The sequence below is a fragment of the Phyllostomus discolor genome, chromosome 5, assembly GCF_004126475.2.
Source record: "Phyllostomus discolor isolate MPI-MPIP mPhyDis1 chromosome 5, mPhyDis1.pri.v3, whole genome shotgun sequence".
Taxonomy (NCBI): Eukaryota; Metazoa; Chordata; class Mammalia; order Chiroptera; family Phyllostomidae; genus Phyllostomus; species Phyllostomus discolor.
In genome coordinates this window covers 29,311,416-29,338,611 of record NC_040907.2, presented here as the reverse complement: position 1 = coordinate 29,338,611, position 27,196 = coordinate 29,311,416, and the positions used below count along the sequence as shown (strand labels likewise).

Genomic DNA, 27,196 nt, shown 5'->3' with positions numbered 1-27,196 from the left:
ATGTTGGGAGGTACCTGATAGACATGGTTGTTCTGAGTGTCAGTTCTGATCATGGCCATTATTTTCTGTTTTTCCCACAGCCAATAGACAAGGTTGGACTCTGGAGGTGATGTTTGAGTCAATAGGTATTTGGAGTCTGGAGAAAAAGCCATGCAAGTAAATTTTTGAACTGGAAACTCAAAATTATTAAGGATTTTGCGCTTCCGGCAAGGGATGGATGACAGTTCATAAATGGTGATGGTAGGTTTTTCTTGCACTATCTCGGACATAGCGAGGTATCGCCGATTAGGGCTGATGGACAAGGCCAACATGGCTTGACTCTTGTCTGAGCCTGCAAACAGGTAAAAGGAAATAATGAGGGTTGATCACCAAGGTTTAACTTGAATGAGTCACGGTGGCCTGCAAACAGGTAAAAGGAAATAATGAGGGTTGATCATCAAGGTTCAACTTGAACGAGTCACAGTGGTAGGTTCTGCTGATGTAACAGGGGACAAGTGCAGAAATAGGTCACTGCCAACCCGTGAAGCTCCTTGGTACAACTATGCCTGAGGTATGATGAAAATGACTACAATGGGTACCTCCCAGAGGCCAAGGTGGGAGGGGAACCAATTCCTGAAGGACAAAGTGGGACAGGGAGGGGAATGGGGCAGGTGGCAGGAAGAGCAAAGGTGAGGGTGTGAGAAAGTAGGATACTGCTGCAGCATTGCATGCGAGCCAGGGGCGGCCACAGATAGGTCTAGAAGGGTGGAATAGGGTCAGATGACACAGGCCTTTATGCCCTGCGTGGGCAGCACTCAATACTCTTCCTCTGCTTTCAAGGCTGGAACGCTAACTACTGGATTCCTCAGCCTCCCTTCCGTTAGGTGATCTATGTGACATTCTAGCCATGAGATAGATGTAGAAGTTTGCTGGACTGGCTTTCTGGTAAAGCCTTTGCTTTCTTGAAAATCAGGGATAGATGCATTCTATCCTCTTTTCCCTGGAATAGAGAGGTGATGCCTGGAAATACAGCAGTAATCTTACAACAATGAGGTAACAAGCATGAGAATGAAAGCTATGATCCTCTACCTAGCAGTAACCGAGGCAAAGGTTAAAGTGTAAATACTCTATTTAGGAAATGCAATCAAGGTCACCTTACAATTTTTGTGGGCTCTGGGTGCTATTGCTTTCAGGAGACCCTTCCTCCATTAAAGAATGTTTAAAAGTATATTTTGTGATTGCATTGGCATAAAAAAATATATCCAGGCTGCATTCATTATGACACATTTATTATTATATTATTTTTTCCTGATTTTATTTTTTTTTTATTTTATTTACTTATTTTTAGAGAGAGTGGAAGTGAGGGAGAAAGACAGGAAGAGAAACATCAATGTGTGGTTGACTTTCGCACACCCCCTACTGGGGACCCAGCTCATAACCCAGGCAGGTGCCTTGACTGGGAATCAAATTGGCAACCCTTTGATTCACAGGTTGGTACTCAATTCCCTGAGCCACACCAGCCAGGGCTGATTTTAAAATAAGTTAAAATTAAAATATTTCCTTGGGTCCCCAAATATATCAAGGGCCCTAAGCTCTGTGTCTTCTGTGCTTTGTGGGTAAGTCCTCTGTCTCAGTTAACAGCAACACCATCCTTCTGGCTAATCAGGCCAAACACCCTGCTGCTTCTTTTTCTCTTCCACCCTACACCAGGCCTCTGAGAAAATTTGTCCTCTCCACGTTCAGAATGTATCCAGGATTTGATCTCTTCTCACCATCTCTATCACCTACAACCTGCTCTTTGACACCGTTTTTGCGCATCTGCAGATTACAGCAATAGTTTCTCAGCTGGTCTCCTGTGTCCTCTCTGGCCCCTCCTTAAATCTATTATCTATACAGTTTCCAAAATGAACCTGTTGAAGCAGAAGTCAGATCATGTTACTCTCTGTGCTTAGGATCCTCCCCTGACTTCTCATTTCATGCAAAGTGAGAGCCTATGACCTACGAAGCCCTATGTGGTATTGCTCCCATTACTTCCTTGCCTTACCTCTCACTCCCTGCTCCCCCATTCACTCCATTCCAGCCACACTGGCTTTCCTGCTATTCCCCAAACACACTGAGCACCCTCCTATCTCAGAGCCTCAAAGGTGAAAGACAAAAGTATAAAGCATAATAGAGATAATATAGGTGAATATATTAATAATCTTGGGTTAGGAACGATTCCCAAACAAGATAGAAAAAGGAAAAGGTGGGTGAACTTCACTAAAACTAAGAATTTCTACCCATCCAAATACCATAAGGAGGGAGAAAACACAAGCTCCAAACTGGGAGAAATTAGTGTAGTACATATATTTGACAAAGTATTGGTAAACAGAATATAGAAAGGGTGCTCATAAGTTAGTAAGAAAATTATCCCCCAAATCCCTCAGAAAAATGGGCAAATAACATGAATAAGGCATTTCAATGAAGACTAAATAGGAACAGCCCATAAACATGTGAAAAAATATTCATCCTCATGATTAATAAAGAAATGCACACTAAAACCAGTAATATATACTCCTCAATCACTAGATTAGTAAAAAATTAAGAAACTGGACAAAAGTTGGTGAGATTTCGGGAAATGGCAAGTCCTGAGCACCCCTGGTGGGGGTATAGATAGGTACCACTATATTACCCAGTAGTTTTAGCCCTGGCTGTGTGCCTTGGAGGATCCCTGCACAAGTGGACAAGCATACATGAATGCAAAAATTTTATACTGGCATGGTTTGTGATAGCAAAAAAAATGTGTCTCAAAAGTCCATTAACACCAGAATTGACAGACACATTTGAGACATTAGATTCATAGCTTGGAACACTAAGTAGCAATAAAATAAACTCAAGATGCATGTAATGTATATGAAGATGCATGATTTCAAAAGCAAGATACTGAACAAAAGAAGCAAGTCATAGACTACATATACTATGATTCCATTTATATAAAGTTAATAAATAGCAAAAACAAAACTTAATGGGCTTATAGGTACGAGGTTCATTCAGAAAAAGTCCAGTCATTGTTAAGGTCCCAAGGTGCCTACTCTGAAGGGGACTGAAGTGCCATTGTCCTATGCACAATGTTTCTTGTATCTTATATCTTTTACATTAATGTCTCTATTTTTCATAGTACATGGGTGAATACTTCCTGGACAGACCTCATGAATGTTAAAACTACTTGCAACTAAGAGTGGAAAATGGGAATGTGATTAAGTTGTGGAAATCAAGCATATCATCAACAGGACCAGGGTGAACAAAAACAAATGTAGCATTACACATATGATTATTTGTGACTTGGGACAGAATCTCCAGTATCTTCATCATACATGCATGCAGAAGGTGCTGGAATGAGGGTAGTGTACTGTGTAAAACTGTGAGACAACTCAAAGTGGGCCTGGTGATGACAAAAACAATGATATTGAGGAAGCATGAAGAGAGGCTCTTTAAAGCAGTTTTTTCATTAAATCACTGTGAAAAAATACTTTTAAAAATATTTATTTTTAAACCGAATTTATCAAGGTCACATTAGTTCACAAAACCATGCAGGTATTAAGTGTATGACTCAATAAAACACCATCTGCACATTTTTACCTGTAATGCAAGTAGCCATGCATTTCTTCTACATTTAGAGAACTATGTGTTTATTCAAGTTGGCCGAAACACTTCCCTTTCAATAATCGTGTTGGAATTATGAGGTTATATTTGCCACAAAAGGTTAATGTGTCAGGATGGAAAGGGTTTTACCTGGAATAAATTTTTGCCACTTCTGATCTATATTGTACTTCACACAGTAATTTCCTGAAGGAAATATAATGATCTGTTCATCGAAGAAGCAGATATTGTTGCTCACGTGGGATCGAAGACCAAAAGCATGCTGCGAGAGTGCAACCACGGTCGACATGGTCCCTGGACAAAGAGTTGGTTCGGAAAGCCTGAGCGCTGCAGGTGAGCTTTAGTGCACCGCCCCGCTCCGCCCCACTCCGCCCCACCCGGGACACGCCCCTGACTCCGCCCCCGGATTCTTCTCCCTCGCAACCCCGCCCCCGTTCCCCAGCGCCCCTCACTCTCACCCTAGGCTCGGCTCCTGCTTCTCCCCTCTCCTTTTTACCCTCGCAGCTTCCTGCTCCTCCGGATGACTCCAGGGTACCCCCTCTCACCTTTGGCTTCTCCTCTTCGAGTCACCAGACCACACGTGTATCCAGGGGGAGTGTTCGTACGGATCCCAAGCAGCTAGGCACTTTCAGACGCCGCAGCGGTTCCTATAGCAACGGAAAACCGGAAGTGTGGGTCTACGGCAGGAAGCGGAAGTCCGAGCAAGAAATTCAGCAACAGCAGTGGGTTGGTGGCGCTGGAGTGGTTCGGGTCCACGTGGAGCTGCGTGGTGAGGGTCAGGGGCTGGAAGCAGGCGGCAGCAGTGAGAGGCGCCCTTTTCCAGCCGCGCGGGCCTCAGCTACTCTGCTTCCTCGGTTAGTGTTGGATGTGTGCGCTGCGAGATGGACAATGCCCTGCTCTCAGGCTCGGACTCAGATTCTGAAGATTCTTTCGTCACTGACAGGGAGGTAAGTGTCAGCCGAGCTGGCGGGGCTGGGCGCGGGAGGCGGCCTTACTCCCCTGGCACTGACAGCCGATCCTGCCCTGCAGTTGCAGGATGCGTTTTCCCGAGGGCTCCTGAAGCCAGGCCTCAATGCCGTGCTAGAGGCTCCGAAAAAAGCGGTGAACGACGTGGTGAGCTCGGGCGCCAGGTCGGGGGTACTCGGACGTGAGATGAGTACATGGAACAGTTGTGCTTGGGTGGCCCAGTTCTCGTCCAAGGAAGGACGCAACGCGCGCGTTGTCGAGAGGGTCCATTACCTGTTGCGGTATCGGGGGTTAGCACTTTGTCGGCTGGCCTAGTACCCTGGGCTTGGGAGAGACATATTAAGGCTTCCCTTCTTAGGAGCTCAGTGTCTGAATTTCCTAGAATGGCCTGAAGCAGTGTTTGACAGAATTCAAGCGAGATCTGGAATGGGTTGAAAGGCTTGATGTCACCCTCGGTCCGGTGCCAGAAATCGGTGGACCTCAGTCAACACCTCAGAACAAGGATCAGAAAGTTGTGGATCCAGAAGATGACTTCCAGCGGGAAATGAGCTTGTATGTTTTCAAATGTGGGGGAAGTCATGGGTCCCTGTGCTACTGTGGCGGCGCGGGCGGGTGGCGGTGGAGGGGTGGAATAATGAACCTGTACTCCTCAGAAGACATATGAAGCTTGGGAAGTAAGGAGGAAGGCTTCTCTTGACGAAAAGAGCTAGTGTGTGTGTGTGTGTGTGTGTGTGTGCCTGCGCACAATTATTAGAACAAAAATTTTTTTATAGAAGATTCTTATGTGGACTTTTTTAGTGATTACAGACCACGTAAGAATTCATAATTGGCATTAGTTTGTGAGTTGATAGTTACTTTTAGAATGGCCATTCTCTTAAACTAATTCATTTTCAGCAATACTTCTGCCTCCCCCCCTTTTAAAAAGAGTGTACAGTTAAATTTCTTCCAGATACCAAGTTAATGAAGTTTTATTTATTACAGTTTTTGTTTGTGTGTGTGTGTTCTTGCTGGTGATGGTCAGATGTTGAGGGTCTTTTTGACCTTGGATAGATAACTCCTGAGAGTCAGGAGAAGGAATGTAAGGCCTCCCCCACTTGGGGGAGCTTATTTCACACTTGGTTCTATATCCTCAGCTACCGCCAGGCCCAGGCTGCCGTGCTTGCAGTATTACCCCGTCTCCATCAGCTCAAAGTCCCTACTAAGCGGCCCACTGATTATTTCGCAGAGATGGCTAAGTCAGATCAGCAGATGCAGAAGGTAAGAAGAAGGGAAGGTTTTGTTTTTTGTTCTTGTTTTTTTTTTTCTAGACAACTGAGCCTTTGTACTTTTAAGTATATTTAGCTAATGTATTTAAGTATATTTAAATATACCTATATTTAAGTATATAGGTTAATCACCTATAATGTTTAAAAAAAAACTAAGCTTAATAATAGGGAACCAGTTTCTCAGAGGACAATTATTATTTCTGTTTACTTGAGACCACCGATTAGGTAAATATAAGGATGACTTTTTCCTGATTTAAACAGTTAAAGGGAGGAAAAGCAGCAGAAGAAGTGTGGTCCCTAAGGCAAAGATGACCCTTTGCATTTCCTAGCTGGCATGAGCATGGCATGATGTATAGAAAAAACATAGACCTCATCCAGCTGTTGGCAGGTGGCAATGCTACAACTTGCCGACAATTCACTTTCTCTGAGCTTCAATTGTCTGTAAAATGAGGGATCCATATATGGCTCAGATGTAGTATAATTTAGAGTTAGGTAGAACTTGGTCCTTATTTAACTTTGGGAGGAAGAGAATTGCCAAAATCTCATCCCAGGTATATTGAAATAGCTCCCTTGGGTCTCAAGCTGGATGGTAGGGAGCTCTTATCTTGGTGGTACTTAGGGAAGCTTGTCCTGTGCATTCACACTGACAGCTGCTCTTCCTTTAACTGAAATGTGTGTATTTGCTGGAAAAGGCTAGGTGCCTGATATCCATGGGAGTTTCCGGCATGTATCTGGTATGTTGGGGAAGGGAACTGGGGCTGTGCGCAAGTTTAACCTCAGTCTGCAGACAGTAGGGATGGGCAGAAATTCATTTCTCTTGGCAAAACTGCAAGCAGCAGTTTTGTATAATGGAACAAATGGCACACTAGGAGTGGGAAGGCTGCTTTCAATTCCTAGTTTCACTGCTGATATGTCTTGACAAAGTGCCCAGTCTTTGGGTTGCATTGCCCTCATGGGTAAAACCCGGGTCTTGGAACAACAGATGATTTAAAAGGTTCCTTTGAGCTCCAGAGTTTGCAGAATAGGAATATCTGTTTCCTATTGTAGTGCACCCAAAGCAGTGGTCATGCCAGATTCAAATGATTTGAGCTGACAACCTTTTGTGTTTTAGATTCGACAGAAGCTGCAGGCTAAACAGGCTGCCATGGAGAAATCGGAAAAGGCTAAGCAACTTCGAGCACTTAGGAAATACGGAAAGAAGGTGAGAAGGAGCATGGTGGGGGCTCAAACGAGGCCCAGTGTGTTTGTCGAGCCAGGTTTCTGAGGTCTGATGTGGTTCCGTGACCCAGATGTGTCTGACCGTGTGTTTGCTGTCCCATAGTGGGTGTGTACTCGTATTCAGGAGCACAGTCCTCCCTCGACACCAGTGTGTTACCAGGAGTAGTGTGGAATCTGTAGGCAAGTTCTTTACCTCTCCAGCTTGCACTTCTCTTTTTTTAAACCTTAAAAATTTTTTTAAATGTTTTTTAAGATTTTATTTATTTTTGAGAGAGGGGGGAAGGAAAGAAGAAAGAGAGGGAGAGAAACACTGATGTAGGAGCAATCAGTTGCCTCTGTCATGCCCCCAACCGGGGACCTGGCCCACAACCCAGTGCCCTGACTGGGGATCGAACTGGCAGTCTTTTGGTTCGCAGGTTGGATACATAACCCAGTGAGCCACCACAGCCAGGGCTCCAGGTTGCACTTCTGTGCAGTGAAGAGTTGGGGGGTCCAGATCAGTGGTTTCCAAACCTGACTCGCAGCAGAATTGCCTGGGGAAATTTTTCAAAACAGATCGCTAGGCTTTAGTGTCTCTGGGACTCTGTGTGTTTTCTTCCCTTCCCCTCAAAGCTCCTCAGGGGATTCCATTGTGTACCCTGGTTTGAGAATCGCTAGCTTCGGTGATTTAAAGTCCTGGAGGAATTATATTGCTTGTCATTCAATCAGAGAAAAATGTCACCTGTGAGTTTGAACTATGACTGTCTGAGTTCTAATGCAAAACCACAGCAGGCATACCATGGGCTGTTTTTTTGGTTTTTCTTCTTTATTTCATGATCCCTTAGGAAAGAGGGTGACAGGAACTAAAGTTGGGGTTGTAGGAAGAAATGTGTGTGAGGAGGCTCAGCGCAGCTGTTAACAGTTTGTCCGTATTGTGGACATAAACACTGTGAGCTGGGGTGTGAGCTGCTGTCCTCATTTGGAATCATTGCACTGATAGACCCTTCATGGAGTAAAAGTAGATTAACATCCCATCCTCTGGGAACGGGCCGCCGTGGATTTACTGGATTGCTCTGGTGGTCAGTGGCTGAGATCAGCTCAAAAACAGGGGCGATTGGTTTAACATAAATTATCAAAAGCAAAGAAAAATTCAGTCAGGCCAGTTAGCTCACTTTTTCTAATTTGAGGAAATCTTAGGGCACTGCTTCTGGACTGGGGTGATTTTGCTTCCTGGGGATCATTTGGCTGTGTCGGAGACGTTTTTTGTTGCACATTTTGGTGGGGCACGTGCCGCTGAACCCTGTGGGTAGCGGACAGGGAGGCTGCTAACCACCTACAGTGCCCGGGACAGGCCGCCCACCCCGAAAGGAGAGTCACCCTGTCCGGACTGTCAGCAGTGCTGGGGTTGAGGAACCCGCCGTAGGGTTCAAGCATCTCCTTTTGTCCTTAAGTCTTCATTTCTTTTTTGATTTTGGGGGACATGGCTTTTTTCCATTGGTACTTTCATGACTAGTAACAATAGGTTAGGTATTTAGTTGGCCCAGGTCCAGTTAATGGGAAGACTGGGTGTGGACTGAAACGTGGTTTGCTACAGTTTTGCAGGCAGGGCTGTGTAACGGGGGAGGGGTGCAGACTGCCTGCCCGCAGATCTCAGCTCTGCACTTCCCTGCTGTGTGACTGGGGCAAGTTACTTCACCTTTCTGTGCTTCAGGTTTAGGGATGTTAGGAATTTCTGGGAAGCTGGACTGAGAATGCACTTAGAGCCTTAGTGTAGTTTTGGCGCACAGTAAATGTTCTGTGGCAGTGGTGGTGTTACCGCAGCCTTGATACTGGGAGAACATAGGCCGTTCGGTGGTGGCTTGGAATGGCTATAACAGTCCTATGTCTGTGTCCCAGGTGCAAACACAGGTTCTTCAGAAGAGGCAGCAGGAGAAAGCGCACATGATGCATGCCATTAAGAAGTATCAGAAAGGTCGGTATATCTCTGTCCTAAAGATACAGGGAGCGGGGTCCCTGCTATTTCTGTCATCTACTGCCCTGGAGCCTTGACTGATTTGGAACTATTGGGAAGGGTGTGGGGAGCAAGATGTAACTCTTAGAATCAATTCAGTGAGCAATGATCTTTTGAAGTTTAAGCATTTCTTAAAATGCGGTGGCACTAATTGAAATACTGCTTCACTCCCAGGCTTCTCGGATAAACTGGACTTCCTTGATGGCGACCAAAAACCTGTTGCACGAGGCTCGAAGGAAGGCGCTAAAGGCCAGCCGATGCGGAAGGGGTAGGGAGTGTGTGGTTTGCTTTGTGGTGTGTGCTGGGCAGCGGGTCACGGTAAGGCAGGGGCCACCTGAAGGAACGGCCTCAGGGTTGGTTCAGAGAGTGTCGCTGCTGCCTGTGGCTAAGACTTACAGGCTGTGTGAAGGTCCTTCAGCCCTGTCCGCGTTTGACGGTGAAAGTGAGGTGGACTAAGGATTTGGCCCCTTCACGTGAATGTTCAGGCAAACGCGGTCCCCCATCCCACGGTGCGATGGTTAAGAGCACGGTCTCGGATTTAGATCCAGACTCTGCCACTCACTGCGAGGGTAGCTTTGAGCAAGTCACGTTACCTTTTAAAATGTCGACTCCCTCATCTACGAATGTGAGAAAATTGTATGTGCCTCATAGTGTTATAAATATCAAAAGGGATCATGTTGGATATTATCATTCTTTTTTGTTCACCATTAGGCATTCCTGGCCACCAGGCTTTGGGTAGCGATCATTTCTGTGTGATGTAGTACGTGCTCTGATGAGGCGTGTCGGGGGTCGTGTGGAGGCATGCCGTAGAAACACTTCACCTGGTCTGGGGGTAGCTTCCTGGAGGAGGGTCCCACCTGAGCTTAGTCTGAAGGATGAACAAGAATTAACCTGGAGAAGAGGAGAGACACAGGTTTGGGGAATAAGGGAGGACACAGATGAGCAACAGCTTAGGGACGAGAACAGCAGGTTCGTGTGTGGGGACAGCAAGCATTTGGTGTCCCTGGGAGAACAGCGGGAGGCATGAGCGGTGAGACGCCACCGGAGGAGGACCTGTGCCGAGTCGCAGAGACGGTGTCTGTTTGCCTCGTGGAGAAGCTTGGGTTTTATCCAGTAGGCAGCGGGGAGACTCCGGTGGGCTTTACTCAAAGTAATTAATGTGCAGGCCACATTCATGTTTTTTTAAAAAAAAATTACAGTGCAAATGATAGGCTTGAGGGGCAAGGAAGTTAATTAGGGGACTATTAAAGTCCAGATGAGCTTTATAATGACCTGAATGTGGTCGTGGGGGTGGAGAAGAGAAAACAGATGGAAGGAATATTCAAGAGGTCAGTTAGCAGGACTCGGTCATTGCACTGGGTGCAGGCAGTGAGAGAAGGAAGAATCGAGACCGACACCCAGGTTTTAGCTCACCTTGGGCTTTAGTCTGGTGTCTGGGTGGATGGGAAGCGCCACCAACCTCTTCAGGGTGTATGTACAGTAGGTGAAACCAGGCCAGGAAGGGGGTAACCAGAGTTAAGATTTTTTACATTTGAATGTTAACTGTGGGTCTATATCCCTGAGAGGCATAGAAACAACTGAGGATGGTTTAGCAAGACTTAGTGAAAATAGAAAGCTTTTCAAAGGTACTCAGTGAGCCACAAAATGTATGTGGATCCTTTCCTGGTCCTCGCTTTGTTTGTTTTCCTGCTCCTGTGGGTGAGCCTGTGAATGGGTGAGCTTGCTGAGGAGTTTGCTTAGTAGGAACGTGGGGCCGAGGATGAGGTTCTGGGTAATAGTGTTGTCTGCTTACAGACAGAATACTGAGGGTATTGTGGGCCGTAAGATAGATCAAGATTTGCAGGGCTGAGGGTGACCTGTGAAACCACCTTTTCCCCAGTCCCAATGCCAAACGTCGCTATAAAAACCAGAAGTTTGGTTTCGGCGGTAAGAAGAAAGGCTCCAAGTGGAACACTCGGGAAAGCTATGATGATGTGTCCAGCTTCCGGGCCAAGAAAGCTCATGGCAAGGGCCCTGCCAGGCCTGGAAAGAAAGGGTCAAATGTAAGTGAGCTTGGGGACCAGCTGCGAGGCTGCATCCTCCACCTCTCCCCACCACACCCCCCCACTCCCTTTCCTTCCCTGTGCGTCCCGGTCGCAGGGCAGAAGGCCACGCTGCTGTGTGACCACATGTGGCATTTCTTTTTCTGTAGAAAAGACCTGGAAAAAGGACAAGAGAGAAAATGAAGAGCAGAACACGCTAAGCAGCATCTCCCAAAAAAGGATGAAGACTTGGGATTTCACAATACAATTGGATCCCTTATGTTGGTTTCTTTTTGTAAAAAATATTTTCACTAAATTAAAATATGCTGAAAAAATATTTTCATTAAATTAAAAAATGCAGCCCTTCGATGAAAACTCAGGACTGAAAGATTTAGAAGTTACTTTTACATGTTAAGTAATAGTTCTATTTATTGATATTAATTTAGACATTGAGTCCAAATTGTCTTCCTTTTATAATAGATGAAGATTTAACACCCCCCCATTCCTGTTCCTCATCCTCCCATATAGTTATATCATGACTTTAGATAAATCAATGATCAGTGTTTATATCATTAATATCCTTTAAATAGCCATCACTGGAGAGCTAGATGAAATATGATGATGTTTCTTCTGTGGCACAGTTTTTTATTTTTCCTTGGATTGTTACCTTACATTTTTCTGAGAGCCTGATTTTCCTTCCATGTCATTATATTTTCTTGGATGTTTCATTGTTTTATCCATCTTACTAGTTTTCCTGCTGTAACTTAGGTCTGTCATACTGCTGTCACCATGTCCCTTTTCTAGACCTAGGTTGGATCCACTGTTTCCCGGAGCCCCTGTTTTCGTGTCTTAAGCCATGCCTCCTTCTGCTCGATACCGTTTTCTAGTGTCTTCCTGGGAAAAGGAACATGGGGGTGAATTTCTTGTCTCTGTATTGCTTGAATTGCCTTTAATGTGGCTGGTCTGCATGCCCCCCGAGAGTGCTGAGGCATGCTGCTCTGTCTCGGGGCCTCCCATGTTGCCGCCGAGAAACCTGTGCCGTTGTAACCCTCGTCTGGTCTCCGGAAGCTTTCCTCGTCCCTGACGTCTGAGTGCCACGAGGCCGTGCCCTGGTGTGCGCCTCTTTTCATTCTTTGATTAGGGTGTTGGGAAGAAAGTGAGGTCCTCAGTTCTGGTAAATTTTAGGTTGGATAGCTTCCCCCTATTTTCTTTGTTCTCATTCTGCAATTTTTGTTAGGGAAATGTTGAACCTCTTCTGGTGATCTGGGTTTGTATTCATACTAAGTTCTACTCGGTGGGAAGATTTCTTTCATTCTTTTTTCTAATCACTTTATTGAATATTTTAGCGTTCATTTTTCACTTTATACCCAAGAGTTCTTTGTTTTCTAACCGATCCTTTCTCACATCCTTTTACTTCTGCTCTATGGGTGCAATCTCCAGTCATCTCTCTCAACATAAATTATGTTTTGGTTTTTAAAAGAGGTTTCTTTTGTTTTCTTCATCCTGTTGCCTCGGGATTCCCCACACCCCTTTCTGTGTGTTTGGGTTTCCATTTTTCATGTTGAGTTTGTGGTACAAAAAGAATGAATTTAGTTCCTGTAAACTAGCTTCACGTAAAATTCTGAGCCAAGAGGTCATATTTTCAGAAGAATTAGTAACTTTGAATTATGTTTGGAATATATTGAGTTTTAAGGCAGGAGGACACAGGTTAACTGCATTTCATAAAGGTAAGAACAAAAGGAAGCCCTCTGCTATGTACAGTCCAGCCCTCAAAGTGAATCGGTGCGGGCACTGTTCGTCCTTGTGTTCATTCTTTATTTTTTTTAAGATTTTATTTATTTTTAGAGAGGTAGGGAGGGAGAAAGAAGGAATGTGCACCTCAGTGTGCAAAAGATACATCAATCACATCCCCAAGTGGGAACTGGCCTGCAACCCAGGCTTGTGCCCTGACTGGGAATCGAACCAGCAGCCTTTCCATTTGCAGGCTGGCACCCAGTCCACTGAGCCACACCAGCCAGACCTGTTCTTCCTGTTCTTTAAAATACCATTTCTTGCATTGAAAGGAAGCAACCTAGCAGTTTCCAGTACCCAGGACAGGCTGTTCTTGCTTTGCTCAGTTCCAGTATGCATGGGTTTCAGTTATCAAGTGCAATTAAGTAACAGCAGTTTCTCAACACTGTTCCAGTTTCAATTGTCAGAGTATTGTTAACTGAGTACTTGCAGAAAGTAGAAACTTTTCTATTAGCCTTTCAGTCCCCAGATCACTACAGGAGTTACAGATGCATAATGATTTCAAGGTCTAGGTGATGTTCCCTGCCGAGACAGCGACATCATGGGGAATTGTGTTGTCTCTGTGCCTCTGTCACCCAGCAGTGAACCTACATGGGATTTTACAGAAGTAGGTGATTGAGAGAATCAGTGAACAAAGATGAAAGCACAGTGAAGAAACGTAAAGTGATAAGGCCAGAAGCAAAATTTGAAAAGCACACAAATGGAGTTGAAGTCATAGCTAAGGTGGGTGTGGTGACCCGCTGTCATTCTAGAGAGCAGATGTGCAGCCAGAGAACTTGATGCACATAAAGAGGGAAGTGGTGGAGAGGATGAAGACATCCCAGAAATAATGGCACTGGCAAAAACACCGACGCTGAAGGGGTCCTTGGAGATACTTTGTTACATTGAAAGTAAAAATGATTAAATGCAGAAGTGATTTCAAATTTAAAAACAAGATTATCTGCAGAGGCACAGAAACAGTGCCTGCTCCGTGTCGTGCATAATGGGAAAAAGAAGGCAGCTTTGTTTTGCTTTGTTTTGTTTTGAATAGGAAACACTTGATTCTCAATGTTGTGGCTTAAATTGTCTACTAAATAAATAATAGTGTTAGTTTTTCATTTTCTAATGCATTTCACAATAAGATGTTTACTAGTTTGACAAAAGTTTTAAAATTCATTCATTGTCATGAATATATTTTGAAGAGGACGTGAAAAGTGGACTAGCTGAGTCCATGATCTAGTGTGAATTACAGATTAGCTTTCAGAGTCTGTCATCACAACCTTGTCTGCTGCGAAAGTGGTCATGGTCTCTCCCCCTTGTTCAGAGCAGCCGCCTCCTCCTGCTTGCACCTCCTTCCCAACATCACTGTTACTTTGTACATCAAGTCATCTGAAAAGGTGCGTATGTGTATAGTCTTCAGTTTACACAGAAGTGTAGCACCACGCGATGACCTCTTGCTGTGGCTATGCAAAGTGATCTTGATACAGTTCGACAGAGTTTTTAAACGAGGGGGTGTGGTGCATGGAGCTTCCATGCGCTCTTTGGACACGCTGCCTGGAAGTTCTCCAGACCCTGCAGTTAGCGACGTTTGCGGAGGCTTCATCATGGAGACACAGTTGATTAAATCATGGCCGTTGATGAGAAAGTCAGTCTTTCCCGCTGTTCTCTCCCCAGAGGTGGTGGTGGGGCTGAAAGTTCCAAGGTTCTAATCAAGGCTTGGTCTTGTGAGCAGCCCCCATTTGGGATCTATCTAGTGGCTGCCAAGAGTTACCTCATTACAACAAAAAACTACCAGGTAGGAATTGCCAGGGATTTAGGGGCTCTGGACTAGGAACTGGAGAGAGAGCAAGTATCTTCAGGTGACATCGTTAGGTAGCATCTAGGAATGAGCAGCCAGAGGGGAAACAAAGCAGGGCCCCTGCCCAATGCAATCTAATGAACAACCTAAGACAACAGGAGGCTGGAAGCAAAAGGGAGCCACGTCTCACACGTTGACCCGGCAGTCCTGAACCCAGTCCAGTAAGATTGCCAGGTGTTCTGAGAATCACAAGCAAAACCATGATAGTGTAGGAGGAGGGGAGCCCTTGAAAGTCTGGATTGTCTCCACTAGCTGGGGAAGGAAGCCTTTGGAACTGTGTATTCATCCCAAGGTCTAGAGGGGAGGAGGACTAGGGGGAACCTAGAAACTGAAAAGTATGTAACCCCTGAACCCCAAAGGTTGGGGCACTCAAGATTAGCTGGGTGCCCGCTTGCAGCTTTTTGCTCAAGTGTATAGACAAACTTGGAGCTAGCTTCCTTGTGAGGTACTCAGATTAGCTGAGTGCCCATTTGTAGCCACGTGCTCAAGTGTATAGAACAAACCTAACAACTTTATTTCCGCTATACATGGGGCACTCAGACTAGCCGGGTGCCTGCTTGCAGCTTTGTGCTGAAGAATATTTCATAAATAAACTTGCCATCTCATTTCCACTGTATGGGTTTGTCTCTGGCCTGAATTCTCTTGTGAGCAAGATGAGAACCGAGGGAGGAGGGGCAGCCTCCTGACTCAGGCAGACCCCTTCGTCTGATACACCACCTCCTGGCCTTTGATCCCTCAGAGCCGCTATTTTCTACCAGTGTAAGACTTTTTAAAACGTGCAATACCTGACTGTTTAGTTAGGGACACTGACTCTTCCCTTAAGTTGTCAAATAAAAAAATGACAACAGCCAACACAACGATAGCCATCCAGTGTGAATGAATCAAAATTGTATCTATTTTTTTTGTCTGGTTGGCAAAAAAATGGTTTTTGGTGTGCCATGAATTTTAGTATATAATTAGTTGATGTGCGCCGTGAGATGAAGAGGGTTGAAAAGCACTGCCTTAAAGCAAAAGGATTATTGGCACATTTCTAGATTCCCACACAGTCATTAATAATTAGTGTAGTCCATCATCTATTGTATGAGAATGTCTCCCGGGGGAGGCCACTCAGGCTTGCAGGCTTTCACTAGACACTTTCAGGTTCCCAAAGCAGGAGTGATCTCAGCAGTACATGGCTTCACCCTCTCAGATGTGCCTCGGCAGCCAAGTGGAAGAGATGCACAGGGCAGTGTGTGTGTGTGTGTGGGGGGGGGGTTGGAGCTACCACGCCCTCCCTGCTGTGCCATCTCCCAACTCCTCCAAATGTTCTCAGACTGCAGTTCCCTGGCTATTTTTTTTTTAAAGATCTTGTTTATTTTTAATAAGAGAGGGGAAGGGAGGGAGAAAGAGAAGGAAAGAAACTTCGATCTGCTGCTTCTCACACCTACTTTAACTGGCAACCAAACCCAAAACCCAGGCATGTGCCCTGACAGGGATTTGAACCACCAACCTTTCATTTTGCCAGACAACAACCCAACCAACTGAGCCACACTGGTCATGCCCCTGGCTCTTTTTACGTTTTTTGATATAGAAATTTCTCTAATCTTTAGTGTGCTTTTTTACATGAGCTTTTAGTCCCCTTATACATCCCCACCCCAGCTCTTTTTAAAAGGACTTTTAAAAGGAGCTATGTGGGAGGTTTTCTCTTTAGAGCCGTTTTATCTTCCCAGAGAGGATTCCAACAGCTTCAAACCCAGGGTAAAACCGCAATATAGGTGTGGGCTAGGGATTCAACCTCCCCTTCCCAGATTGTGTTTTCAGCCTCATACCTCATTGCTACCCCATGCTTTGCTTAATTTCCCTGAACCTGGGAGTCTTCCCGTGTCACCCAAGAATGACCCTCCAGTGTGGCAGATGTTTAACGCCCGGGAGCTGGTGCGTGGAGCGGGCCTCCTCGCAGACTCCCTACTGGTGTCCACTTCCATTTCCCTGTTTCACAGCCCACTCTGTCTAAGGGCCCAGCGACGACTGGGACGTGAGCTCTGTGCTGAGAGGTGTCCCATTTAGCCTGTTTACTGGGGCCTGGGAAGGCAGAGGAGACACTGTTTGCAGTGAGTCCGCCATCTTTAAGTGGCCTTGGACTAGTCTGGAAGATGAAGGGTTCGGTCCAGTGGGCATGGGCAGAGAGGAGAAACATGAGACTCTGGATAGGTGAGTTTAGGCTTTCAAGTATCTTTATCTGGGCGGCACACACTCTGGGCATTAAACACGGGCAGACGTCACTGCTGGCAAACTACTTGTGGCGGTCATCTTCACCCAAGCTCCACAGTTTGGCCTTGTACAGGCTGATGTCAGTGTAGACCTTGAAGTGGTTCAGCCTGCGGTCGTCACGTTCTGGGTTGACCTAGACAGGAGAACGTAAGTCAGAAAGCAGCCTGTGGGGAAGGGGAAGACCTGGGTTAGAAGTCGATGGACCTGGACTTGAGTCAGGCCCCACTCTGCAGATGCACAATCCTTGGTTCTTTTCCTGGCTAAGCCCAGTTTGCAAAATGAAGATGATAACATTGAGATCACAAAAGCTGCAGGACTGGATGAGAATATCTTGTGCGAAGCTTCTGACCTTCCTTTTCCACCAAGTTCAAGGCCTCTGAACTCTTTCCCCCACTGGAATGTGAGCTCTGGGAAGACAGGTGCTGTCTGTTTTAGTCCCTGTTTACTCTTGCACCTAGAACAGGAGGCAGCAGGCACTAGGAACTCAGTACATATTTGCAAATGAATGAATGAATGTTGAAGTGACACAGAGAACTGAGGAATGTGAGAATTCTGACACATAAATCTTACAGAAGCTCCACTGTGCTGTCAACCTAAAGGACACGGTTTAGCTCATGTGGAAACCAGAGGTTGAGCAGTATTTGTTGAGTGTGGCTTCCCCAGTGTCCCATTACTGGGGTTGCTCAGGCTGAGGTCCTGTCAGGGAGCCAGGAGGCCTAAGTGAAGTTGGGGCTGATGGAGCCTTTTCTGCTTTCAAGCACAAGTTGCTGTTTTGCACTACAACTGGATGTCAGGGTACTGGGGTTTACTTTCTTAACTGTGCCAACAGTGCCACCTAGTGGCAACATCCTCAGTTTATAATGATGCACATGCTTATTAGCTCATTTGGCCTCCATGGTGAAGTGATGTGAGGGCCCGAGCAGTCAGTTATCTGCGAGGCCTGGGGGGGACGGTTGTGTCGGGCAGAGCAGCGCCAGCCAGGGCAGTCATACTAGTCCTTCCTGTCATGGCATGGTGAGGCTGGTGTGAGACGTGCTTGTCACAGATGCAGCCTTTGCACATGCACACGTTGTACCCATGGGAGTCAGGCCTTTTATCGTTAAGAAAATGCAGAACAATGAGCTAAATGACTGTGCTCTGTAATAGTTTTATAAGTTGCCTAATGATCTAACTTGGGTGATTTTTAAATCTCCTTTGCATTCTTCACAACCCTCCGTTCATCCACCGTAAGTGAACCCCCACCCCCACCCCCCTGTGCACACACACCGCCCTATTTCCCTTTGAGCATTTGTCTCTTCCCCAGCCATCTACCGGGCCTTGCTGTCCTGGACTCAGACCCCTGGGAACATGGTGGGGCTCCCACTGGAACCCTCACCCTGTCTCTTGCAGCCTCCTCTCTCCAAAGCCATGCCCTGGGTCTGAGAAGGGGCTGTTGCAAATGCCCAACTATGAGCTCTCCCCTCACTGGTAGAAGTGACTTACGAGACACTTATTCAGTGTCCACACAGTTGCCCAGTGGCAGAGCCAATGCCCCAGGCTGAGATGTAGAAGTGGTAGGAAGGCCAGGTGCCCACAGCAGAAATAAGAGAAGGGCAGGGTGTGGGGGTTGGTGGGAAGGCTGTGCACTGCATAATTACTCAGTGGACAAAGACGACAGGGTACAAGTCAAGGGGCCCGGGGAAGCACCTGATGGTTCTCAGTGGGATCATATGCCCTCCTTTCTATTCTTCATTGACAGCATAGTAGCCCAAGTTCATTGAGCACTTACTACGTGCTAGGTACTACCCTAGCAAATTATATACATCTCTGGTTAATCCTCACAACAAACTTTCAAGTATTGATGTTTTTATCCCCATTTAATGGTATATAAGTGGAGATTTGGAGTTTCAGTTTACAGCTAGAAAGTGGTGGAGCTGGGATTTGAACCCAGGCTGTCTGGCTCTAGAGCCATCATGTTCTATTGAAACACTGAATTGAGTTGTAACAGCAGGAGGCACATGGTACTATAAAAGCACAGGGTGCAGTGCCCAGCTCTGCCTGCCAGGGAGTGGGAGGTAGAAGTCCCTTAATGGGACTTTCTGGAAGAGGTTTCTCCTGAGCCGTCTTGAAGGATGAGTAGGACTTCCCCAAGGAATACTGGTCGGGGGTCTAGAGCAGTACGCGTGGAGACACAGGGTGTGTAAGCCTGGCACCTTTGAGACCATGAAGGAAGTTCTGGCACAGCTATGGAACAGTGCCTGCGACATTAAATCACCTACACAATACACGGGTGTACTAAAAGCCAGGTGTTTAAAAACACACAACATTTAGGGGGAAATGCAGGAGAAAAGTTAGTTATTTTGTAACTCAGGATGTTACAAAACATCCTGAGCAAGGCACAAACCCTAGAAACCATAATGGAGAAAATTGGCACGCTGGCTACTTAAAAATCAAAACCCGCTATGTGATGAAAGGTATAAGCAGAGTTAAAAGACAGGAGTGGCAGAAAGTTCTGCAAGATGTCTCTGTGAAAGCGTACATTTTTCCTCAGTAACAGAAGCCTGTATCATTTAGGGTGATGATGTGCTAAGGCTCCTTGTAGGTAGTGGGGATCCTCCAATCAAATGAGGTGAGGAGTGTTCTTATCATTCCCACTCTGCAGGTAAGGGGAAAACTTAGAGATGTCTTAACATGTCTTAACATCTTGACATGGCCAAGACCAGCCTACGGATTACCAGTAAAGCAAATCCCGGCAGTCGGTCATCGGCAGCCTTTGTTTTAATCAACACCGACACGGCATTTACTATGTGGCAGGCTCTGTTCTTCCACCTTACAAATCCTACCTCGTTTATTCCTAACCTTATGAGATATAAACTGTAATATCTCCAGATTACACCAAGAAAATGGAGTCATAAAATAGCTCAGTCACTTATTCAATGTCACATGGTCAGTAAGTGGTAACTAGAGTTCAAAACCAGGCACCTGGTCCACACTTTGCTATCTTGGCTCCCACCTCTGTTGCCTCTTTGCTTCCTAAGTAAAGGAGACACACTTACCAAGGGCTCTGAGAACCATCCAATTTCTTGGCTTTCAGTCTGTGTCTCCGAGTATTTCTTCCTGGGTCCCTGGGCAGCATGGTGAATAAGATTCAGAAACTTGTCTGGGGGATGGGGTATGAGTTAGAGAGAGTCAGTCTTGGGGAACAACCTGTGGCCCTGCGCCCCTTCAGTCTGCACACTTTCTTCCTTGAAAGGGGCAGAGCACCTGGGCTCAGAGGCTTGCTGAGGCCTCAAGCCTCGTGCCAAGGGTGCCTGGTTCCTCCACTCATTTTTTAACAAATGCATGTTCAGCACAAACGGTGCCAGGCATTGTTCTGGGCTCTGGAGACAGAGTGAGACTGACACGGTCCCTGCTCTCCTGGAGCTCCTAGTCTAGGAGGCGCACAGGGGACACAACGTACAAGCGTACAAGCAAACCCAGTGGTGGCAGACAGGGATGTGAGCTGGGAAGAAGGGAGCAGTCACAGTGGCACACAGAGGTCAGCTGGCCACATCTGACACTGTCGTGAGAGGAGGGCTCTCTGGATGCCAAGCTGGAGCCGGCCCTGAGGAGGAGGCAGAGGAAAAGCACGCCACTGCTGGCGGTGAGAGCGAAGGCCCGAGGCATGAGTGAGTTTGGGCCGTGCAGCTGTGTCCCGAAGAGAGAGGAGGGCTGTGAGAAGGTCAAATCCTTCTGTACTGAAATAAGTCTGGCTGCCTGTACCAGGTATATCAGTGGCTCCACAGCTTAAGGACTTAAAGAATTTTCTTTTTAAATTTCCACCTTGTCAAGTCTCAATCTGAGAGGCAGTTTGACATCAGGAAGAACCTGGGGTTTGTAGTGGGACATTCCTGGATCTTCCATTACTAGTTTATCAAGGGGTTTAACTTCTCTGGCCTCACTTTGCTCATCTGTAAAATGGGCTGAAAATACCCACCTCAGCAAGGTGACTTAGAATGAACTGAGGGAGTGTGAATCAAGGGCCTGGCATTGGCCGAGTGTATCCTTACCATAACGGAGCTAATAATGAACTCCTGCCTGGCTTTCAAGACCTCACCGCCTGTTATTTTTCTTATTGCTACAAGTCTCCAACTCCTATCCTTTACTCTGCAGGCTGGTATCTTGACTGCATATAAGAGCCATACCCCTTTTTATTACACTCTTTCAATTAGTTCATTTATTTGTCTGTCTCCACTCTGATATATGATCATTGGTGCACCCCACCTCACACCTCCCACTGCATCCTCCTATAGGTCCTACATCTTTCCTCCATTGTCTTCTACTCTAAGAAAGCAGGGGGGAAGGAGAATAGCTTTCCAGGAGGGATTAGGCTTTCCATCCAATATTCATTCCTTTTTCCTCATTCCCACACCTGGCCGACGTCCACGTTGCATTACTGTAGCCCTGCCAAAGTGCTCAAAGTTCTAGGGCCATGGTGGTGCCTCCCATTTCTTTTTTTATTTTTATTTTTTAATATATTTTATTGATTATGCTATTACAGTTGTCCCATTTCCCCCCCTTCACTCCCCTCCACCATGCACACCCTCTCCTACCCACATTCCCTCCCTTTAGTTCATGTCCATGTGTCATACTTATAAGTTCTTTGGCTTCTACTTTTCCCTTACTATTCTTACCCTTCCCCTGTCTACTTTCTACCTACCATTTATGCTACTTATTCTCTGTACCTTTTCCCCCTCTCCTCCTCCCTCTCCCCTGTTGCTAACCCTCCATGTGATCTCCATTCCTGTGGTTCTGTTCCTGTTCCGTGGGGGAGCTCTGCCCACAGGGCCCGCTGTCCACCATGGACGAGAATAAGTCTACCAAGACGTGATCTGCTTGGGGATGAAAGGTGGCTGATCTCTCACAGGAGAAGGACCAAGAGCCTTTTCCTCAACGGCTTTTATTGGGTTCCTTTACACAGGAATTCAGGTAAAGCTCATTACTCATTGCCGGGAAGTAAGGATCAAATAACAAGGAACTCTGAGGGCCCATTTTGAATCAGGGTCAGATACCTAAAGAGCTGTAAAAAACTTTAAGGAACAAACTTACTTCTTCCTTGGACCCTATCATTTAATTGAGAGCATTCTAAACAAAGCAGGCTTCACAGGATTTTACATATTCTTTCTTAGGCCTGATCACCCAGGGAACCACCCTTTCTAGCACAGAGCTGCACCACCCTCTGTCATTGTTTCAGGCTTAGGTGGAGCAAGGGAAGTAAGGGAGCCAAGAGATTAGGAGATTTTCTCGCAGACAATGAGGACTCAGGCTATGTCAAAGCCGAGGGGTGAGAGTCCATCACCCCTTTTGCTGTACCCCCCAAAGTCCTTCCTTGGGGGCCTTCCACATGATTGTGCCTGTCTTAGGTCGTTCCCCCCTTGGGAAATCTTACCTGTCATTGGCTAACCGACCAAGCATTGGGGGCCAGGCAGGGTGAAGTAAGAGGAGCAGAAGCGGTGTTCCTGCCAGGGAGATAAGCTTTTGTCTCCTTGGTGGCTTATGGTTCAAGGTCATTCCCTCAGCCTTAGCCTTGGCGGGGGTTACAACTTCTGATACCAGGCAAGGTGGTTCCCAACACTGTTCTAGTTGTTTGCTTAGTTTGTTGTTTTTGTTTTTGTTTTAGGTGTGGTTTCAGTCACTTCTGCCACTTCCCCCAAGCAAACTGGGCTCTTCTGGTGCTGATTCCCAGGTGGGTGGGCTTGTGCACATTCTAGGCCCCTGTGGGTCTCTCCAACAAACTCTCCTGTGAGGCTGGGAGTCTCTCCCTGCACCTCAATCCCCACATGTGTTTTCAATTGGTGTTTTGAGGCTTTATTTCCCCACACTGGGACCCTAGGTTGTGAGGTCTGTCTTGCTCCCCGGTTTTGCTTGGCTTATCTGTGTGTGAATGTGGGACTGCCAGGTGCGCCAGCTGCCTTGTGCGCTGTGCCCCTCCACAATCCGCCGCCTCACTGGGTCCGCCAGCCACTGCCTTGCATGCCCGGGGTCCACCAGTCACTGCTTTGCCACAACCCCTCTCCACCCCTCCTACCAGTCTGGATGAATGTGTCTACTTTAACTCCTTGGTTGTTGGACTTCCATACAGTTCAATTTTCTGTCAGTACTGGTTGATTTTTGTTTCTAAATTATTGTTGTCCTTATTTTGGTTGTGCGAGGAGGCACAGTGTGTCTACCTACACCTCCATATTGGCCAGAAGTCTCATTTCTGTGTCCTTCCATATAACTTGGAAGGTCCTTCCACCACCTCCTTTAAGACGACTTCCCAAAACTCCACTGCTTGACTTAGGCATGTGTTTTCTATGCTGTTGACACTCTGGTCCTAGTCTCTAATTTATTTGTCCATCTTCTTCACTATGGTATGAGATCCCCACCCCCACCCCCCGCACCATCACAGAGTACTATCACATAGTGACTACCACTAAGCAATAATGAAAATAACTGTATTAACCTACATTTTCTGATCACCATGTACCAGATACTGTTCTAGGCACAGGAAATATTTTGTTTAATCTTCACAAGAATCCTTAGAGATAAGCTCGGGGAGGTATAAAAGTTTTGCCCAAGTCACATAGATCATGAGTGGCAGAACCAGGACTGGAACTAAGTACGATTCCCAAACTTAACCTTATGACAGCCAATGTTAGATGAACAAATGACTGCAATATTCAGGTCATTAGAAACATTTCTGTTGGCTCGAAAGTTAGACTGGGAGTGTGGTAGAATATGTCAGCCTCTTGCAAGCTTAGTTAGTATGAGACCTGTTTTCAGATGATCAAAGCAGAGAGCTGTGTTTTGCCCCAAGGTGGGACTACCCTGTGGGCTGTGCAGCCATCTGCCTGTCTTTGTTCTGTCTCAGTGGTGTCTCAAGCCCCAGGACTTACCGTCTGCAGGTTCTTCCACGTTATCATGCCAAGACATGGGCTTTCTGGTGATTGTGTGAACTAGAGCAAAAATAGTACCACAGGTTCACGTTAGAACATTAATTCCTTACCCTCTCTAAGACCCATCTTAGGCCAGTCACCCATTTAGTATTTTCTCAGTGTCCGTCACATGTCAGGTATTGTCCTGGGCACTAGGGAAAAAGACCCTCAAGGACCTCACAGTCTAGAATGTCACTGTCCAGTTTGGTGACTATCAGCCACATGTGGCTACTTGAACTCGAATACTTAAATACCATAAAAAATTAATTCCTAAGTTACACTAGGAACATTTCAAGTGCCCAAGAGCACATTTTGGGCAGCACACATATAGTACATTTTCATCACTGCAGAATGTTTTCTTGGACAGCATTGGTGTTCAGGGATGCAGACATACCAGTCAGCCAAACACGGTTAGACAGGCAGTGATCTATACCCAGGAAGCCACATGATAACAGAGGTACAGAATCCACAGACACCCACTTAGCTTGTAATTACGGGTGCACTGCAGACAGGGCTGTAAACAGAAAAGGCTCCCACACTCCCTGAGCTTCCATTCCATTTGTGGTGACCAACAATATACAGCTACATAATTCCAGGCAAATACAAGTGAGATGCAGAACAATAAAGTAGGTCCTGAGGGTCGAGAATTGATGGTGGAGTGGGAGTGGGAGATACATGAGAGCAGAGTCCTGCATAAAGTGAGGGCTTGTGCTGGGTGAGGATATAGAAAGAACCTGAGAGTGACCCTGTGAGTTTGGGAGACATGTAAAAGGCCAAGGTAATTCAAGAGGAGTGAGCCAGCTAGAGAGTGGTAGGAAATAGGCAGAGGCCAGAAGGAACCAGTGGTCTCCAAAGTGGTCTTATCTAAAACTCCTAGTAAAAACTCCTGAGCATGCACCCCTAATATAGGTAATTTATACAGTCTGTTTATGTGATTACCAGTATAACAAAGCATTTCATTTTTCTACATAAAAGTAAACTTAAACACAAGTTCTAATATCTTCTCACTGTACTGCAATGGATCATATTAATCCTGTTTTCAAGTGTACGACTTGGGAGAGCATTGCTTTTCCTAGAAAGCCTGAAGGCTGCTGAGGGATTATTTAGATTGTTGGGATGGGCCAAACTTAAACAGAACTGTACAATAATTTGTTTTCATGAAATTAGTGATTGGAGACTCCAGTAGAAAACCAGGTTAACTCATAAGAAAAGTGAAGACTTTATTTAATTTTTTTTAAATTTTAAAAAAATATTTTATTTATTTATTTTTAGAGAGGGAAGGGAGGGAGATAGAGAGAGAGAAACATCAATATGCAGTTGCTGGGGGTTATGGCCTGCAACCCAGGCACATACCCTGGCTGGGAATCGAACCTGCGACACTTTGGTTCACAGCCCGAGCTCAATCCACTGAGCTATGCCAGCCAGGGCTAGAAAAATGAGGACTTTAGATCTTCTGTGCTCACATGCACTCACGGAAACACACAATGGGTAACTGTGTGAGGAGGTGGCTATGCTACTTAGCTTGACTGTTGTAGTCATTTCACTATGTATATTAAAGTGTCATGTAATACACCTTAAATACACATAAATGTATGTTAAAAATGACATTACATTTTTCTCTATGGAGCTGGGCCGCAGTGAACTAGAATTAATTAGGTCTAGAAGTTGGGGGAACAAGTTCAGGAAGAAGGAACAATGTTTCAAAAGAGGTTGGGAATGACAGGATGTGTCAGGAAACCCATTTATTTAGATGGCAGGAGAGAAGGGAGCATGTGGCTGGTGCTGAGTCAGCACTAAAACATGTCTCAAAGGAAGTACATGTGGGTGGGGAGGGGAGTGAAGGTGAAGCTCAGTGGGCGGCACAGCCAGACCCACAGGGGTACACAAATCTGCTCAGAAGCTGTGAGGATGGCAGGATCAAACTTGCCTTTTAGCATAGCTCTAGCCCCCAGAGTGAGGTTTAGGGGTGGGGTGGGACTTGGAGGAAAAGAGCAGTTAAGAGCCCACCATATTCCAGGCAGAAGTAAAGAGGGCTCTACTGAGGCCTGGGGGTGAGCACGGACAGAGAGGCAGACTCAGGCACTATTAAGAGGGCAGAATTAAGTGAGGAGGTGGAGATGTCTCCACGTGCATAATGGTGTGTTTTACCGAGGTAGGAACATGGGACAGGGCAGATGAGAGAAATGTTAACCTGAGGACTTTAGATGTGTGGAGTGAGAAAGACAGTGATTGAGGATGACTCCTAGGCTTCTAACTTGGGAGAGTAAATGGCCGTGGTGACTTTTGCAAAGACAGGATATTCTGGAGTAGCAGCAGGTGGGGAGGCGGGGGTGGGATGTGTCCAGTTCTTGAACTGGTGAGTTTGAGACAGATGGATTGTCCAGGGGAAGGAGGACCTGGGGGGTGTCTGGGCATATGGGTTTGGGGCTCCATTTAAGCCTCCATGGCATTCAGGGGGAGTTTATGTGAGGGTACCAGATGAAACCACCCAAGGGATGTGCAAAGTGAGGAGTGGAAGGTAAGGCCATTTTATCAGGGAGACACTATGGGCCCTGAGTCTACTACCCCTGAACTTTCCGAAGGTCTAAGACAAGTTAGAAGTCTGAAAAATAACCCCAAACTTTTTTTTCATTAAAGACAAACCAAAACCACAGGCAAAACAAAATACATAAAACCCTGTCCAATATAATTATTTCAAAAGCAAAATTATAAAAAGACTTTCAACTTCTTTACAACAAAAACATTTTACCGCGGCCATTCAAATATCTCTAATATATTTGATGTAATACGGGGTGAGACGTACCCCGCCCCCAGGGTTGGCTCAAGATCCTGAAGTCTAGGCGTGTGGGTGAATTCAGAGAAGGCCCCTCCTGCTGTGTTCCGCTCCAACCCCGCCTCCCCTTGACCCGCACCCAGCACAGCTCCTCCTTCCCGCAGCGCCCCTCACCCTTGCGCAGGGGATTCACGTGATACTGCGTGTAGAGTTTCTGGGTTCGTAGCTCTTTGAGGTACAATTCCCGCAAGATCTGGTTCTGATGCACCTCATCTGGCACCTCCTTTTCCTTTTGGTGTCCAGCCATGGCCTTGGCCATGCTGAGACGGACCCAGCTTCCTCTCAATGCCTTAGCGACTCTGGCGGAAGGCGGGGCCACCGGCGGTCTTCAGGTTTAGACGCCCCAGGTTGTCTCCAGGCAACGGCGTCCTAGGTTACCCTCCTCCCTCAGCAATCACCCTGGCCGGCCCCGCCTAGAATCTTATTGCAAGCTCCGCCCCCTTGGAGCTCTGGCCTCACCTTCCGCCGCTTC

General features: G+C 46.3%; 3 protein-coding genes across 8 annotated transcripts in view; 1 reads left to right on the top strand and 2 right to left on the bottom strand.

Moving 5' to 3' along the window:
• CFAP57 (cilia and flagella associated protein 57) overlaps window positions 1-4,275 on the bottom strand; it is a 59,697-nt gene extending 55,422 nt beyond the window's left edge. The window contains exons 1-3 of one of the 5 annotated variants that reach the window (XR_004903164.1): window positions 4,164-4,275; window positions 3,751-3,912; window positions 15-331 (exon numbers count right to left, since the gene is read on the bottom strand). Coding sequence is in view for 3 of the 5 variants with exons in the window: in XM_036025883.1 (XP_035881776.1) it covers window positions 15-331; window positions 3,751-3,907 (474 nt within the window). In the remaining 2 variants the exon portion in view is untranslated. Of the gene's footprint in view, window positions 1-14; window positions 332-3,750; window positions 3,913-4,163 lie in introns of those variants that run through there. The other 4 variants (XM_036025883.1, XM_036025884.1, XM_036025885.1 and 1 more) reach the window with 4 other exon arrangements.
• A 37-nt stretch (window positions 4,276-4,312) lies between these two features.
• On the top strand, window positions 4,313-11,410 carry EBNA1BP2 (EBNA1 binding protein 2). 2 transcript variants are annotated; one of them, XM_036025887.1, is made up of 10 exons: window positions 4,313-4,387; window positions 4,478-4,565; window positions 4,648-4,731; window positions 4,967-5,136; window positions 5,718-5,841; window positions 6,961-7,050; window positions 8,943-9,018; window positions 9,232-9,325; window positions 10,937-11,099; window positions 11,249-11,410. In XM_036025887.1, exons 2-10 carry the CDS (start codon window positions 4,500-4,502, stop codon window positions 11,297-11,299), a joined length of 918 nt encoding a protein of 305 aa, XP_035881780.1. In that variant the 5' UTR covers window positions 4,313-4,387; window positions 4,478-4,499; the 3' UTR covers window positions 11,300-11,410. The 2 variants fall into 2 exon arrangements, with proteins under 2 accessions (XP_035881780.1, XP_028369173.1); XM_028513372.2 differs by having other exon boundaries at window positions 4,317-4,565.
• Window positions 11,411-16,907: 5,497 nt separating this feature from the next.
• Window positions 16,908-27,071, bottom strand: FAM183A (family with sequence similarity 183 member A). The gene is made up of 4 exons (XM_028513950.2): window positions 26,839-27,071; window positions 23,853-23,912; window positions 19,992-20,095; window positions 16,908-17,089 (listed from the first exon to the last, which is right to left on the bottom strand). The coding sequence occupies exons 1-4, from the start codon at window positions 26,981-26,983 to the stop codon at window positions 16,979-16,981; spliced, it is 420 nt and encodes a 139-aa protein (XP_028369751.1). The 5' UTR covers window positions 26,984-27,071; the 3' UTR covers window positions 16,908-16,978.
• Between the last annotated feature and the right edge of the window lie 125 nt (window positions 27,072-27,196).